The sequence below is a fragment of the Haemorhous mexicanus genome, chromosome 5 (assembly GCF_027477595.1).
Source record: "Haemorhous mexicanus isolate bHaeMex1 chromosome 5, bHaeMex1.pri, whole genome shotgun sequence".
NCBI classification, from domain to species: domain Eukaryota; kingdom Metazoa; phylum Chordata; class Aves; order Passeriformes; family Fringillidae; genus Haemorhous; species Haemorhous mexicanus.
Genome location: NC_082345.1, coordinates 26,026,843 through 26,040,720, shown reverse-complemented (window position 1 = coordinate 26,040,720; position 13,878 = coordinate 26,026,843). Strand labels below are relative to the sequence as shown.

The following is a 13,878-nucleotide window of genomic DNA, read 5'->3' as shown; positions in this document are numbered from 1 at the left end:
GAACAAATCCAATGAGGTCCTGCAGCAGCATCCTGGTGCAGGCAGACCCAGTAACCAGGGCAAGGTGATGTAAGTCACATCTGCAGGGCTAAGAAGCCAGGATTTCCATGCTGTGTAGAACCTGCAGATCCCCAGGAGCCTTCAGATCCTGGGGATCTGCAGGTTCTACATAGCATGCAAGGAGATAGTGGAGCTGAGTCCATGGAGTGAGTGGCAGAGGAGCCCTTTGATCTCCTCAGGGTGGCCCTGGGGATGTTCCTGTGCTGGGTGATAACCTGGGAGGAGGGAATCTCCCACCTCAGAGGCATCAGCTTACACTCCCCTGAGAAAAAGTGTCCCCCCTTCCCTCACCCCACCACCCTGCTGGCCTCAGCATCATGAATGGGCCAGGGTTTCATGCTGACCAGGATGGAGCTGCCTGGTTCCGGTGGGGAGGGTTGGATGCAGGGCAGCCTTGGAGCAGCAGGTGTCCTTCCCCTTAAGCCAGAAGTCCATCCCAAACGTCCCTCTCACCCAGGGGGCACAGCAGGGTGACCCCTTGTCCTGCCTTGACCCTGTCTGCAGCCACCCCTTGGGGACAGCTGCTAGTCCCAGACACCATTTTGGTGTTAATTAAATGGAAGAAAATCCCTTAATTGCTCTCTCCCAGTCCCTCTGGGCTGAATCCATGAGCTCTTGTTAAATCCAGTTTCTGTCACCAATCCTGCTCAAAACAGGAACCAAAAAGCCCCACATTGCCTTCCCCACCCTGTCACGCACCGTCCTTGCGAGGGCCGGCTGCCCACCGAGCATCTCTGAATTGTTATCCATAGGACAGGGAGGCTGCTCTGGCCACTCACTGGTCTGAGTCATCACTCCCTGTGAAAATCTATTTTTGTCACCTCTTTGTCTCTGGGAAGAAGTTGTGGTCCCTGCTGAGGAACAGGTCGGGACCGTGGGAGAGGTGAGCCCTGCCCTGCTGCGATACCCAACTCGTCCCCATCCCAGCATGGGTGAGTGGGGTCAGGCTGGTCCAGAGGGGCTCACCCTTCCCCTCACGGCCAGAGCGGCATCAGCCAGAGGTATAAACCTTGCCACCATGATCCTGCAACATTTGATAATAAAATCCAAACAGTGCAAAGCATCACTTCCCCTGGCAAGAAGCCTTATAGAAGCGTACAGCACTTTTCCCCACAGGGTAGCAGATAAAGGATACCCCTCCCACCCTGATCTGCACACTGTGGGGTGGGGTGGCCTGGTGCAGCTCTCACACTGCACCCACACTGTGGGTGGGGTGGCCTGGTGCAGCTTTCACATGGGTCCCTTTCATTTCCACTCCCACCTGGGCGCTGCCAGGGTGGGCATGCAGCAGGCAGGGGGTGATGCAGCAGGGTGCAAAGCCCTGCCACTGTTAGCAAGGGACAGGTTGGAGGCTGGTGGCCTCCCCTCATGTCATGGGGTGCAGGCTTCTGTTTCCTTTGCATCCTGCACCAGTGCCCACTTGTCCCATCACACCGAGCACTCACAGTCCCACAGTGCTCACTGGCCTCGCCACCAGGGCCAGACACTGTTGCTTGGGCTTTCTTCACATCCACCTGCCCAGACTGCTCCATGTCCAGCTCCACTTTTCCTCCTCAGCATTCCCTTCATCTCTACTCTTCCTTGAACCGCCCCATCTGTCTTCCTCTCCTCCTCTCCACAGCCTTACAACACCACAAGTCAGGCCAGAGGCTCCCGCCGGGCTGACTTCAGCGAGCCCAAGGCGGACGGCTCCGTCCCTGGATGCCCCCGGGGCGCCCTCCCTGCCCTTCCCGTTCCCTTAGCCACTCGCTTCCCACCGCTCGGACCGTCGCCCTTGCAGCTCGGGGAGGGGGGGGTCACTAACAGGGGCACGGCCGGGGGCACGGCCGGGGCCGGGGCGGGGGCGGCGGCGGGGGCGGCGCGGTGCGGTGCGGGCGGCGCCGCCCGGCACATATAAGCGCGGCGCGGCGGCGCCCCGGCGTCGGTGCTGCTGCCGGTACCGTCCTTGCCCGCCAGCTCCCTCCGGGCTGCCCGTCCATCCCTCCGGCCGTCCGTCCCCCTCTCCATCCCCGCCCGCTTTGTTTTCTCGCCGTCCGCGGGCTCGGGCCCCCCACGCCGCTGCCACCCTGAAGTTTCTGGCGGTGCTGCTGGCGGCGGGCATGCTGGCTTTCCTTGGGGCCATCATCTGCATCATCGCCAGCGTCCACCCGGCCGGCACCGCCGCGCCCGCCGCCGCCGCCGCCGACAATGACTCGGCCGCCGCCGCCCTCCTGCCCGCCGCCGACAAGGGGCTGGGAGCGCTGCACGGCCCCGCCGAGGCTCTGGCCAGCGCCGGGCCGCGCCTGCCGGGGGGGCCGCCGCTCTTCAGCCGCTTCGTCTGCACCCCGCTGAGCACCGAGTGCCCGGCCACCGGCACCGGCACCGCCGCCGGCAGCGCCGCCGGCCCCGAGGAGCTGCTGGCGCTGCGGAGCGCGGCGGCCCAGCTGCGCCGCACGGCGCTGGAGCAGAAGGAGCGGATCCGCATGGACCAGGAGACAATCCGGGAGCTCACCGGCAAGCTCAGCCGCTGCGAGGGCGGCCTGCGGAGCCCCCCCGCCGCCGCGCCCCCCGGCGCCGCCGGACTCCGCGCCGCCCCGCGCCCCGGCACCATGGGCCACCCTCCCGACGAGCCGCCCGCCGTGCGGGAGCTGGAGGAGGCTGTCCGCACCCTCCAGGACCGAATCGACCGGATAGAGGTGCGAGGGATGCTCCTGGGGACTGGGCGGGATGCTCCCAGGGGATGATGCTCCCAGGGAAAGATGCTCCTGGGGGTCTGGGGGATGCTCCCGGAGAAAGATGCTCCCACACGAGCCATTCCCCAGGCCTGCAGCCACATGCACCCCGAACTAGCTCGTCCCCCTCGTGAGACTTCAGGAAGGTTGTCCTTGCCTCCATCTTTCCTGAGATCTCTGCCCAGGGGCAAGGGACTCACCTTGAGCCCTCCTCTCTCATTTCCAAGCAGGGTAGTCCCAAAGCACCAGGGCTGCCCCAATTTCCCCACAGAATCCACCCGGATAGGACACCTTGCTTGCACTGTAGCACCTGTTAAGGACTCTTCCAGAGCAGGTTGGCAGCTCTGGCAGCCAGATTCTGCCCTTTAGCAAAAAGGTAAATCCCATCTGATGCCGTCATGGTTGTGAATGGGACATCTCACAAAGTAAAGTGCAGTGCCCCCCGCCGTGAGCCTCGCAGCCTTTCCCCACATGATCCTTAGGAGCTGAAGAGAAAAGGGCACAGCTGGAGTCATTCTCTGTGCCCATTCCTATGGCACTGGGCTGTTGGCACTTGGGATGCAGACCCCTGGTCCCCATTTTGTAGCAGCTGTGCAGCGTGTGCCTGGCAGGCTCAGCCCTGGCCCAGCCACAATCCAGTGGCACCCGAGGCTCTACCACGATGCCTGTCATGGGGCACATCATGGAGTGCATGCGAGTGTTGATTTATTTGGGCTGATTTGGACTCAGCAGTCCCACGGAACCTGGCAGACTTTGAAGGATATGGCTGTGGCACGTGAGAGCTGCAAGAGGAGAGTTGTCTGTTTTCCCTGTGGGAATTGCTCCAGGTAGGAGTCATTCCCTGACGTCTGTCAGATGTCAGAGCCACCTGCAAGGAGCCTCCTGCAAGTCCTCAACCTTCTCATCTTCCTGTTCAGTTTCCTCTTGCCCTCTCCACTCTTCCCTGGAATGTGGAGCTAGGAGGGGGGTCATGCAGCACCCTTTGGGGTCCCTCTCCTCAGCTTTGCCCCTCTGCCCCCCTCACTACAGACAGGTGGGTGCAGCAGCGGGCAATGGAAATGGGAATGGGAAATTCAGAGCCTCTAAGGTCACCTGAGAAATGAGACTGGGAGAGAGGGTTATTGTAAACAATGGAGATATGAACAGGAATAAAAAGACAGAGAAAGGCAAATAAACACGTGAACACAAGAAGGAAAAGAGCTGGAAGACCAGAGAGGAAGCACCTGTGAGCTGCCAGGGTAATGCATACACAGGCACAAGAAGAAACACAGAGGCATGCCAGGCACATGCAGGGAGAGTGGGATGTGCAGCCTGACATGTTGCCCAGAGCCAAATGCAGCCAAAAGGAGGGACAGACCCTCCAAAAAACCCCTGCAGCCCTAGACAAATGATTTTCCATCAGTGGAATAACACAGCAGGTATGCTTACTCAGAAACAAAGCAGGGAAATAGGTCTCTGCACACGTATCCCAGACAATGCATGGTGGGATGCTGCCCAGCATGTCAGTTTGGATCTTGGGGAGCATGAGGCCGTGGAACCATGCTCTCCCTCTTCTCTGTGGGACAGCATCACCCATGAGCTGCCCTGGCCCCTCTCCTGGGGTTCCTGAGGGTGGTGGGAGGTTTGGGGTGGAGGAGGAGGAGGGTGAAGCTCACAAGGGTTGGAGCAGGCTGTCACATGTGCCTAGGGAGCCTGAAGCGGTGCTGGGATGAGGCTCATGCACACACTGATGAGGAAGCCAAGGACCAAAACTCTTCGGGTTTGTGTTGCCAGGGGCCTGGGGGTCCCAGGTACACTCTGCAGGGGAGACACAGCACCCTGAGGCTCAGTGAGCCCTGCCAGGTGAGGAAATAGGGCAGTGTGTTACAGGCGGGCTGGTCTTTGTCCTGGTGAAAAGTGTCCCCGGTGTGTACCACACCCCTATGAGGGCTGCAGCCCAGCCAGCTGAGCCTCGTGGTCACACCTCAGCCATCCAGGGACAGTTGCCTGTGTCCTCCCTCTCCAAATTGCCTCCCACCCCACCCCAGGAGCAGACACTTAAAACTTCCTGGTGGGGTACCTGCACTCTTCTGTCCCTCATGGCTTTGGCTGTCAGCCCTGGGATCCTTCCTGGGGTACCCCATGACATGGGAGGCACTCTCAGCTGTCCTGAATGATGGCAATGACCGTCCCAAAAGGTGACCTGGATGGGGACAGTCCCAGGTTGGCCCCCATGTGCTGCAAAACCCATTGGGAAGAAGAGGAAATGCTGCCAAGTCTGTGGTGGCTTAGTCTCAGAAGAGAGATGACACAAAATGCCATGAGCCGCTCTGGGAAGGCTGCGTCCCAGGGAGTCTCCAGTCAGGTTTGCCAGCAGGGATTACTGCTGGATGCTTCAGAGCTGGGACTGCAGGGAGGGGGCTGGTGAAAGATTGCTGATCTAATCTGGGCACTCTCAGCCCTGTCTGTAAGGCATAACAAGATTTATTCATGCACTGAAAAACCTATTAAGGCATTTGTTTCTTAATTTTGTCGGCATGGCAGAAGGATTTCCCGGGAGAGGGTGCAGAGAGGGCCCCCATGGTCTCACTCTTTGTCCCCTGCCATTTCTGTGGGGCTGGGCTAGGATCAGCACATCATTCACACATCTTCCCTCACCTCTTCCCAACACCACCCGGCACTGATCGTGCTTTCCTCATGCATAGCAGCCTAGTTAGGCTTTTTCATCCTGGTTTTGAGGGTCCTCCCCTATGTCTCAGCACGTGCTCATGTCTGTACACTCTGGTGCATCTTAGAACACAGAGCTGAGGGACCCAGGTGCTCCTTTTCCATGCTTTTAGTTATTGCTGCAAATGGAAAGGGATCAGGGAGAGAATCACCTTGGCTGCCTGGGCTGTGCCGAGACGCAGATGCCCCCCTTCTCCCCATCATCCCTTGCAGGAGAGCGGAGCGGGAGAGGGGACGGCCTGATGGGCTCCGTGGGGGACTTGGTGGAATTGCAACAGCCTGTTTGCTCCTCAGCTGGTTGGTGGCTGTGCCATTGTGGCTGGTGACCTGGCTGCTGGCAGGAAAACCTCGGGTGAGGGAATGGGAATGGTGGTGACCAAGCTGCTTCCCTCTTGTCTCAGTCTCCAGCAGTGCAGGGATGTAAGCACCCAAACTGTGACAGCCCCAGCCCCCCTCCTCTGAGTGAGATTTTAGGGGGACAGGATCAACAGAGAGCCCTTCTCTTGTGAGGAAGACGGGAAGGCTGATGCACCCCTGTTTTTCTTCTACTCCACGCAGTCCCTTTTGGAGTTTAATGATCTCCAAGGTCCTGCCTGGGTCCAAAGAGGTGGCAGCGTCCAAAAACCCCTGGTGCAGCAAGTGTGCTGTCCTGCAGCAGTGAGTAGCCCAAGGTAGCAGCCGCTGAGGAGTTTTGTGCAGGCTGTAAGGATTCATGGGTCCAAGGAGCAGAATGGATCTGCTGTGTGTGTGCATCCTGATTCCTGGGATGTGCCAGGGCTCCATCCAGCAGATATCCTCCCATGCTCCTGCCTGCCCTGTCCCAGCAGCCGAGGTGGGCACTGGTGTGCTGGGGGCTGAGGGGGAGCAGCGGCGCCCAGATTTGCCGGTGCATTAGTAAATGAGGCTCTGATCTCCTTATGTAAATCAAAGTGCATTTGCTGACTGAGGGCTGCAGCCCCAGAGAGCACATGCTGGGTGGCTGCCGCAGCCCCCTGCCCCCACCTCCCCCTCCCCACCCCGTGCCAGCCACTGACATTTAACGTGATTAATATTACCTGGCATCTTTCAATCTTTTTTGCCGGTTCTGGTGGCCAAAAAGCGTGGAAGGAGCCTCCCCCACACCCACTGCCCACTCCCCTGCTGCATGTGCGGCGGCAGATGGGAAGCCGGGTGCCTGCCGAACAGCCAGGGAGAAGGCGCTTCCCCCCCTTCCCCTCCCCAAAGGTCAGCAGTAAATAACAGCTGCACATCAACCATTAACAATTTTGCAAATAATTTGCCTTGTGAAAAAGAGGCTCGAGCAGCAGCTCAGAGATAAGGATCATTGCTCAGGGGTGCAGCCCAGCCTGGCATCGGGGGGATCATCCAGCACAACTCAGCTGCATGGGGTAGAATAGGGAGTCCAGTCTCCTGCCCAGCCATCATCTGTCTGCGGGGATATGGATGGTGTTTGCTGGGATGGCCCTGAAACCCTGCCAGATGAGGGTGCAGGCTAGAATCCCTTTCCAGAAGGAACACGGGGGCAGCAGTAGTTCAGTTGGCCATGTGGCTCTGGCTGTCAGCACCCTGGCTGCCAACTTGGAAGGACCAGCAAGAGCTGGAGGGAGGGCTGGACCTCAGGAGGGGGGAAGAAAGTGAGTGAAAGGGGAAAGACACAGTGTGTGAGCATGGAGAGGAGCATCAGGAAGAGATGCTCCAAAACCAGAGAAATGAAAAAGTCATAGGGAGAAAAGTTACAGAGGGAAGAAAATAGCAGCAGGGAGAAAAGCAGGAGGAAGACAGGGGTAAAAAAAAGTACTCAGTCACTACTGAATAATGTAGGGCAGGGTATCGGGGGCTAGTGAGAGTGACAAAATCTCCCAGCTTTTTCTTTTTTCATCATTAACAGATGGAGGCATGCATGAAAGCAGGGACGTGGGCTCCAAACCCACAGCTCGAGCAATCAAAGCGTGCGGCAGACAGGAGCGTGCCAGCCTCCGCTCTAGCCAGGCAGCCTCAAAGGACGAGAAAAACTCTTGGAGCCCATGGGATGTGGCCATAGAGGCAAAAGCAACCCCATCCCACTTGTGCTGCCTCCTGCCAGTGCATCCAGCTCAGCTTGGGTACAAATGCAGACAGCTCAGGTGGGAATTATCTCTGCCAGGAGGATGAGAATTAAACTTTGCACTTCCCTTCCCTTCTGCCATCTCTATCCTGCCTTTCATCCAGTGTCCAAGATCCCTTAAAAAAAAGGCAAAAAAACCCCAAACCAAACCAGACCAAAACAAAAAAAAAACCCAACTCCCAAAAAACCCCCAAACTCCAGCAAAATAGCTAAAGCCCCTTTCCCATCAGCTAACCTTTCAATTTTGCAAAGAGCAAAGGCAGGATGCTCTTTGCTGGGCACTTTTCCCTTACCAGAGGGGTTTTGCTGTCACTGCAAGAGCATCCTTAGTGCTGAACAGAGCAAGCTGGCAGTGAAAGCTGGCATTTGGTCAGGGCTGGCAGATATCCCCAGCACAACCTCTCTTTTCTTGCTGGGTTTTGCTTTTCCAGGTTGGTTTTCCTCACAGAACTTGTGGGTTTGCCCTGGCAGACCCTGCTGGCAGCTCTTGCCAACCTTGGGGCATCGTAACTTCCATTTTATTTGTAGCCTGAGCATGTTGTTGCCCAGAGTGGGTACATTTGTGCTCACACCAACACCATCTTCTCACTTTTCCTCTCCCTGCTGTTCCCATCCGCCAAGGCTGCATCCTGCCCAGCTAAACCTGACTTTCTTCCAGCCTTCCCCTCCCCTCTGTTGTTCATGAGAGATAGTGAAGATCAGGGGTGACGTGGGCAGGCATCCCTCTCCTTCAGCTTTGTGTGTGTGATTATCAGGTCCTGTCCAGCCTGAAGAAGCTGGATATAAGAAAGAAGAAAAAACAGGGAACCATAATCACAGGTGAGTGTGCTGACCTCCTCCAGGCCAGCTCTGAGGCAGGAGGGAGGCTGTTCAGATTGACAGGGATGGTATCCCCCATGTCCTGCCAGCACAAGCCATGTGAATGTCCAGGGCTGAAGCAGGCATGCAGATCCCTTGGTGCCAGAGGAGCCAAGGCAAAGGTCTCCATGGCTGCTCCAGCACCTCTGGGAAGGTCTGACCACACAGAGACGGTGGTTGTCATCTTTCAGAGCCCATTGAAGAGACACTAATGTACTAAGGACATGGGGAAAGAAGAGGGCTCCTATTTACAGAGAAACTCCAGGAGCATGGCAAAGGGTCACTTTCTCCCTTCTGGACTGGTTTTCTTCCAGCTGGGATGGGGTCTCCCAGTAAGGTGGGATCTGGGGTCTTTGCAGAGTGCAGTAGCAGCTGGGAGCATCTTCACCAGCTGCCATGTTGGATTTGCCATAGGAAGAGTTTTTGTCTGAGTGTTAACTCTGATTGGACAAGACAGGCTTGATGTCCCCAGGTGATGGCACATGCCCTGAGGGCCAGAGACATGACAGCCTGGCACCGGTCCCACCTGTCCCTGCCATCCGGGCGAACAGGGAGAGGTTGGCTTGTGGAGAGCTACCTGGCACACGTGCACACACCCCCGCACGCCAGCTGAGCTCAGCTAAGAGGATTACAGCCCCATTAAGCGATGTTAACGTGCTGGCTATAGGTAAGCAGCCTCACGAGCAGCAGGAGTGGCTGGGAGCTCCAAGGTCCTGCCTGCATCATTTCCTCATTGTGGAAGGCTGCCTGCAGGAGCAGAGCCAAGGGATGACCCAAACATCCCATCCTTGCTCTGTCTCTGAAGCAGCAGAAAGTCATTAAGAGCAGCCAAGCTTCATTTTGCAGTAATGAGCTCAATGGGAGCTCTAAGAGGGGAGGTACAAAGTCAGCTGGAGGCTCTTGGAGAAGACCCCAGTGCGGATATGGGACTGTCATCCCAGCACTACCTGTAGTGCTGCAGGCTGGGCATGTCCTTATTTTAACTCTCATAGTGACACTTTGCTGAATTTTTTCTTTTCTCCCTCCTATTCCCGCGGTGGTGACTGCCACAAATGCAGCAGGAACTGCCAGCCCGCACCAATGGCTCAGCACCCACTGCCCCGGCACTTGCCCGTGATGCCCTCCACACCAAGATGGAGCAGCTGGAGGAGCAGCTCCTTTCCAAGATCCTGACCCTGCAGAAGGAGCGCCAGGCCGCCAGCACTGACCACAGCCAGCAGCAGCACAACATTGAGAAGGAGCTGAACTCCCTCCAGAACCGAGTGACGGAGCTGGAGCATGGTGAGTCCTGCCCAGCGGGGATGGAGGTGGGGCAGAGGGTTCCTACCCTGAGGTACATCATCAGCAGAGCCCCAGGACAGGTCGCCCTAAACCCAATTACAGGTGCTGACCTTCCTCTCTCTTCCCCATCCTTGATACGTAGGACCACTGGGCTACAGCCCTCCTGATGCCTTCAAGGTGACCATCCCGGTGCAGAACAACTACATGTATGCCCGTGTGAAGAAGAGCCTGCCAGAGCTGTACGCCTTCACCATCTGCATGTGGCTGAAGTCCAAGGCCCTGGCAGGCATCGGCACCCCGTTCTCCTACTCTGTCCCGAGCCAAGCCAACGAGATTGTGCTATTGGAGTGGGGCTCCAACCCCCTGGAGCTGCTCATCAATGACAAGGTCAGCCCAGTTGCAGGAGGGGCAGGAGAGGAAACCCTGCCCTCATCTTCCCTGCTTCAATCCCCCTAGGAAATTATATTCCTAAAGGCACTGTTGTGGGGGAGCTGGGAGGAAGGGGCCCTAGGTTTATGGTGGGAGGCACGAGGATTGGGAGAATGGCTCATTGGGGTTAGTTCTGAGAGAGAGAAGCAGCACATCTGGATGTCTGTAGATTTTGGGATGCCACCACCACCATGGGGGTGCACTGCTTGCTCTGCCAGGGGATTTCCCCGGCAGTCCTACCGAGCACCGGGATCTCGCTCTTCTCTCCAAGGTTGCCCAGCTGCCGCTGAGTCTGAAGGACAAGGCCTGGCACCACGTCTGCGTGGCATGGACCACCCGGGACGGCAAGTGGTCAGCGTACCAGGATGGTGAACAGAGGGGTGCCGGTGAGAACCTGGCCTCCTGGCATTCCATCAGGCCCCAGGGCGTCATCATCCTGGGTCAGGAGCAGGTAGGTACCAGTTCGACACCGAGAGCTGCCTCTACTGGGAATTGGCTGGTGGGAAAAGCCCCCAAATGGGGCAAAGGGAGGGGGTAGCATGGGCAGGAGCACTCAGCAGGGCAGTTGGCTCTCCTGCCTGTTCATCCAGCCTCTAGGATGGCCATGTCCCCTCCTTGTCTTCTCTTCCCTCTCCCTATCCCTTTGGCCTCCCTGCCTCATCTTCTTGAATCTCTTCCATGCATCCATCCCCTCTCCTCCTTGCCATCAAGCACCTTGCTCTGCTTCTCCCCAAACCTCTTCCTCTCCCCCTTGCCATTTCCCACTGGATGCATGTTCCTCCTCTTCATCCCTGTCCAATCACCTCTCCTGCTCTTTCCCAGGACACCCTGGGGGGCCGCTTTGATGCCACACAGGCCTTCGTGGGAGAGCTGGCGCAGTTTGGCGTGTGGGACCACATGCTGGCACCAGCAGAGATCCTGGGCTTGGCTAACTGCACCTCCCACCTCCAAGGGAATGTGATCCAGTGGGATGACCAGGCAGTGGAGGTCTTTGGAGGTGCCAGCAAGGCGGGCTTTGCAGCCTGCCAGGAAGGGAGGAAGGCATGAGTGGCCCCCAGCCCTGTCCCCAGCACCAAGGAGCCCGGTGGCAGCCCTGCAGCAGGGAGCCCCTTTCTCCCCTCCCAGGCCAGTAAGCCTTGCCAGGGCAATGCTTGAGCCCCCCATGCTGGTGTCCCAGGAGGGAGGGGGCCCCTGGAAGCCTCCCTGTTGTCCCTGTGCTGTGGCTTGTCCTCATTCCTGGCAGGCTGGCTCCTGAGTCTCATCTTGCCCCACTTCTTTTTTGGGTGGAACTCGCTGTACCTGCAGGTGTCCCTGGTACGGTGAGGGTCGTTACCTTGTCAGACTTAACAGGGAGTGGGAAGGAAAACTCCATCCACTTTGAGTGCAGTCCAGCCTCAGTGGGATGCCAGGGTGCAGGCATCACCTGAACACATCTCCTTTCCTTATTTATTTCTAGCAACCTCACTGTCCAGTTTTATGAGCCTGCATTCCAGGATCTCACCTCTAGCCCCATCCTTCTCCTGCTGCCCTGGTTTTTCAAATGTGGCCCCAGGGGAGCTGAGGGAGAATGGCAGAGAATCAGTGGCACAGCACTTACCCCCCTGCACCCCTTTCCCTGCCCCTGCTGCCTGTTTGGGCAGGTCTGCCCGTGGGAAGCCAAGCTTGCATCTCCCCCAGCGCTGGCCGAGGGGGAAAGAGTGCAACACTGCCATCGAAGGGAGCAAAAGCAAGAAAAAGAGAGATGGAGGATGGTGGCAGTCAGAGGAATCCTGCCGTCCATCTCCCAGTCTTTTGGTACTGGATTGGACTACTGCCCTTGGTTCCACCCAGGTCCCCTTTAGTTGCTCCTTGCCAGGAACAGGGCTACCACTGGCTTTGAAGCTGGGAGGGTGAAAGAGCAGGCTGGTGTTTTCCCTGTGGAGTGCCTGAGAATCCGCTGTTTCCACATTGCGTGGTCACCAGTATCTCGATGTGTGCGTGTGTGTGTGCATGTGTGTGTGTGCGTGTGTGTGTCTGTCTGGGGGTGGGAGGGTTATTTCAGGGCTCTCATGGTTGCTCAATGCAGTGTTCAGCTTCCAGTGTTCCCCCTACCCCAAGTCCCACTTTGGGTGACAGCTGCCCCCTCCTCTGGGGGAGACAAAGCTGGCAGAAGGGACAGCCCTGCCACCCCCCATCCCCCCACCCAGGGTCTCTTCCAGTGCTGGGGTGGCTCAGCCCACTGGGAATGACATGGCGGGATGGTGCCAAGTGGGAACACTGTGACCTTCATGCACCCTGAAGAGCTGCCCCTCTCCCTCCCTCCCTCCCTCCCTCCCTCCCTCGCTCGCTCGCGCGCTTTCTCCAATGCACGTTTGTGAAAAGGGCCCTGACGCGTGCCCGTGTTGGGACGTTTCTTTTGTAAAGCTGATCGTGAACAATAAACGTGATGTTTTCTGTTCCAGCCTCCTGCAGAGTGCGAGGTTGCTGGGGGGATGGACGGGACTGGTCAGCCCAAGATAAGGTGACCTTCCCCAGGGTGCTTAGGGTTGCATCACTGAAGGGAGCTGGCCGGTCCCACCGGTGGCATTACAGGAATATCATCACAGGGGTTTGGTATTGATGCCCCAGAGGGGCAGGTTATCGTGTTACAGTCTGGCCACTTTTGGTCTACCCCACTGCAGAGCAGTATGGGGTACAGGCTGCTGCTGATGGGGCATGAGGGCAGAGGGAAACACCTCTCCATGGAGGGAAGCAGAAACAAGTGAGAAATCCTGGCCTCTAAGTCAGAGCATGATAACAAGGAACTCATATTGAGTGTAAATCTAATTAAGTACTAGTAATGAGTTTCTGACCTAGCTAGGCAAAAGATGGTTCAGGCATGGCTCTTGGAGCTCCTGTTGTAGAACAATTCATGACCAGGTCTCCATGGTGCTTTTGCCTCTCAGTGGGTCCTGCTCCTCCTACGAAAGGCACAGCTTCACCAATATTTGGGGAAAACAGAGCACAAAGCCAGAGGAGTGAGTTTTCCCATTGCTGGCATGCTAGTGGGATCTCCTCTCTGAGTCAGAGCTGCCCCCCACCCCCCACCACTTCTCCTTCTGGAGGGTATTTAATGCCATAAAAGAAAGGCTGGCACTCACCTTCAGCACATCTTCACAAAGTTGAGGGCTGGTATTGAAGAAAAAGTATGTACTTCAGCTGGAACACTCGTTCAAGAGCCTTGCTGAGCTGGAGGTTCACACCCCCATCACTAAGAGGAGAGGGCTCAACAGGTGCCATCTGCTTGTGTGCCAAATAACACAGCATAATTAAGAAGTGCAACATTTTCTAGAGGAGGAAATGTCAAAAAACACTGATGGGATCATAAACTCAGAAAGCGGTAAAATGGGGAGGGAAACTGGTCCGGAACACCCTCCTATCAAAACTGCAGAAGCACCGTGAGAGGGCTCTTGGGGCTGCTGGCCAAGGCAGGAGAAACATGAGAGGATGAACAAGGATGGAAACAGCCTGGCCGCTGATGTAGGCTATTGGCAAAACACCCATCTCCTCCAGAGCCCGGAAACCCAGCCCACATTGAAATTGTGTGTAAATCCTCTCCAGAAAAGCAGGAACAATGGGGATACCAGGAGATGCTTGATCAGGGCCTTCAGTGCTGCCCTCCTCATCTCTGCCAAATGATGCTGGCATGATCCTAATCCCAGCCATGTCCATGTCCCCCGGATGTGGATCTGCCAGTTCTGGAACAGGAGA

At 57.2% G+C, this 13,878-nt stretch overlaps 1 protein-coding gene across 1 annotated transcript; it reads left to right on the top strand.

Moving 5' to 3' along the window:
• Positions 1-1,963: 1,963 nt before the first annotated feature.
• NPTXR (neuronal pentraxin receptor) lies at positions 1,964-12,587 on the top strand. Its single transcript, XM_059846463.1, has 5 exons — positions 1,964-2,735; positions 9,498-9,720; positions 9,863-10,107; positions 10,421-10,600; positions 10,972-12,587. Exons 1-5 carry the CDS (start codon positions 2,160-2,162, stop codon positions 11,194-11,196), a joined length of 1,449 nt encoding a protein of 482 aa, XP_059702446.1. The 5' UTR covers positions 1,964-2,159; the 3' UTR covers positions 11,197-12,587.
• Positions 12,588-13,878: the final 1,291 nt, after the last annotated feature.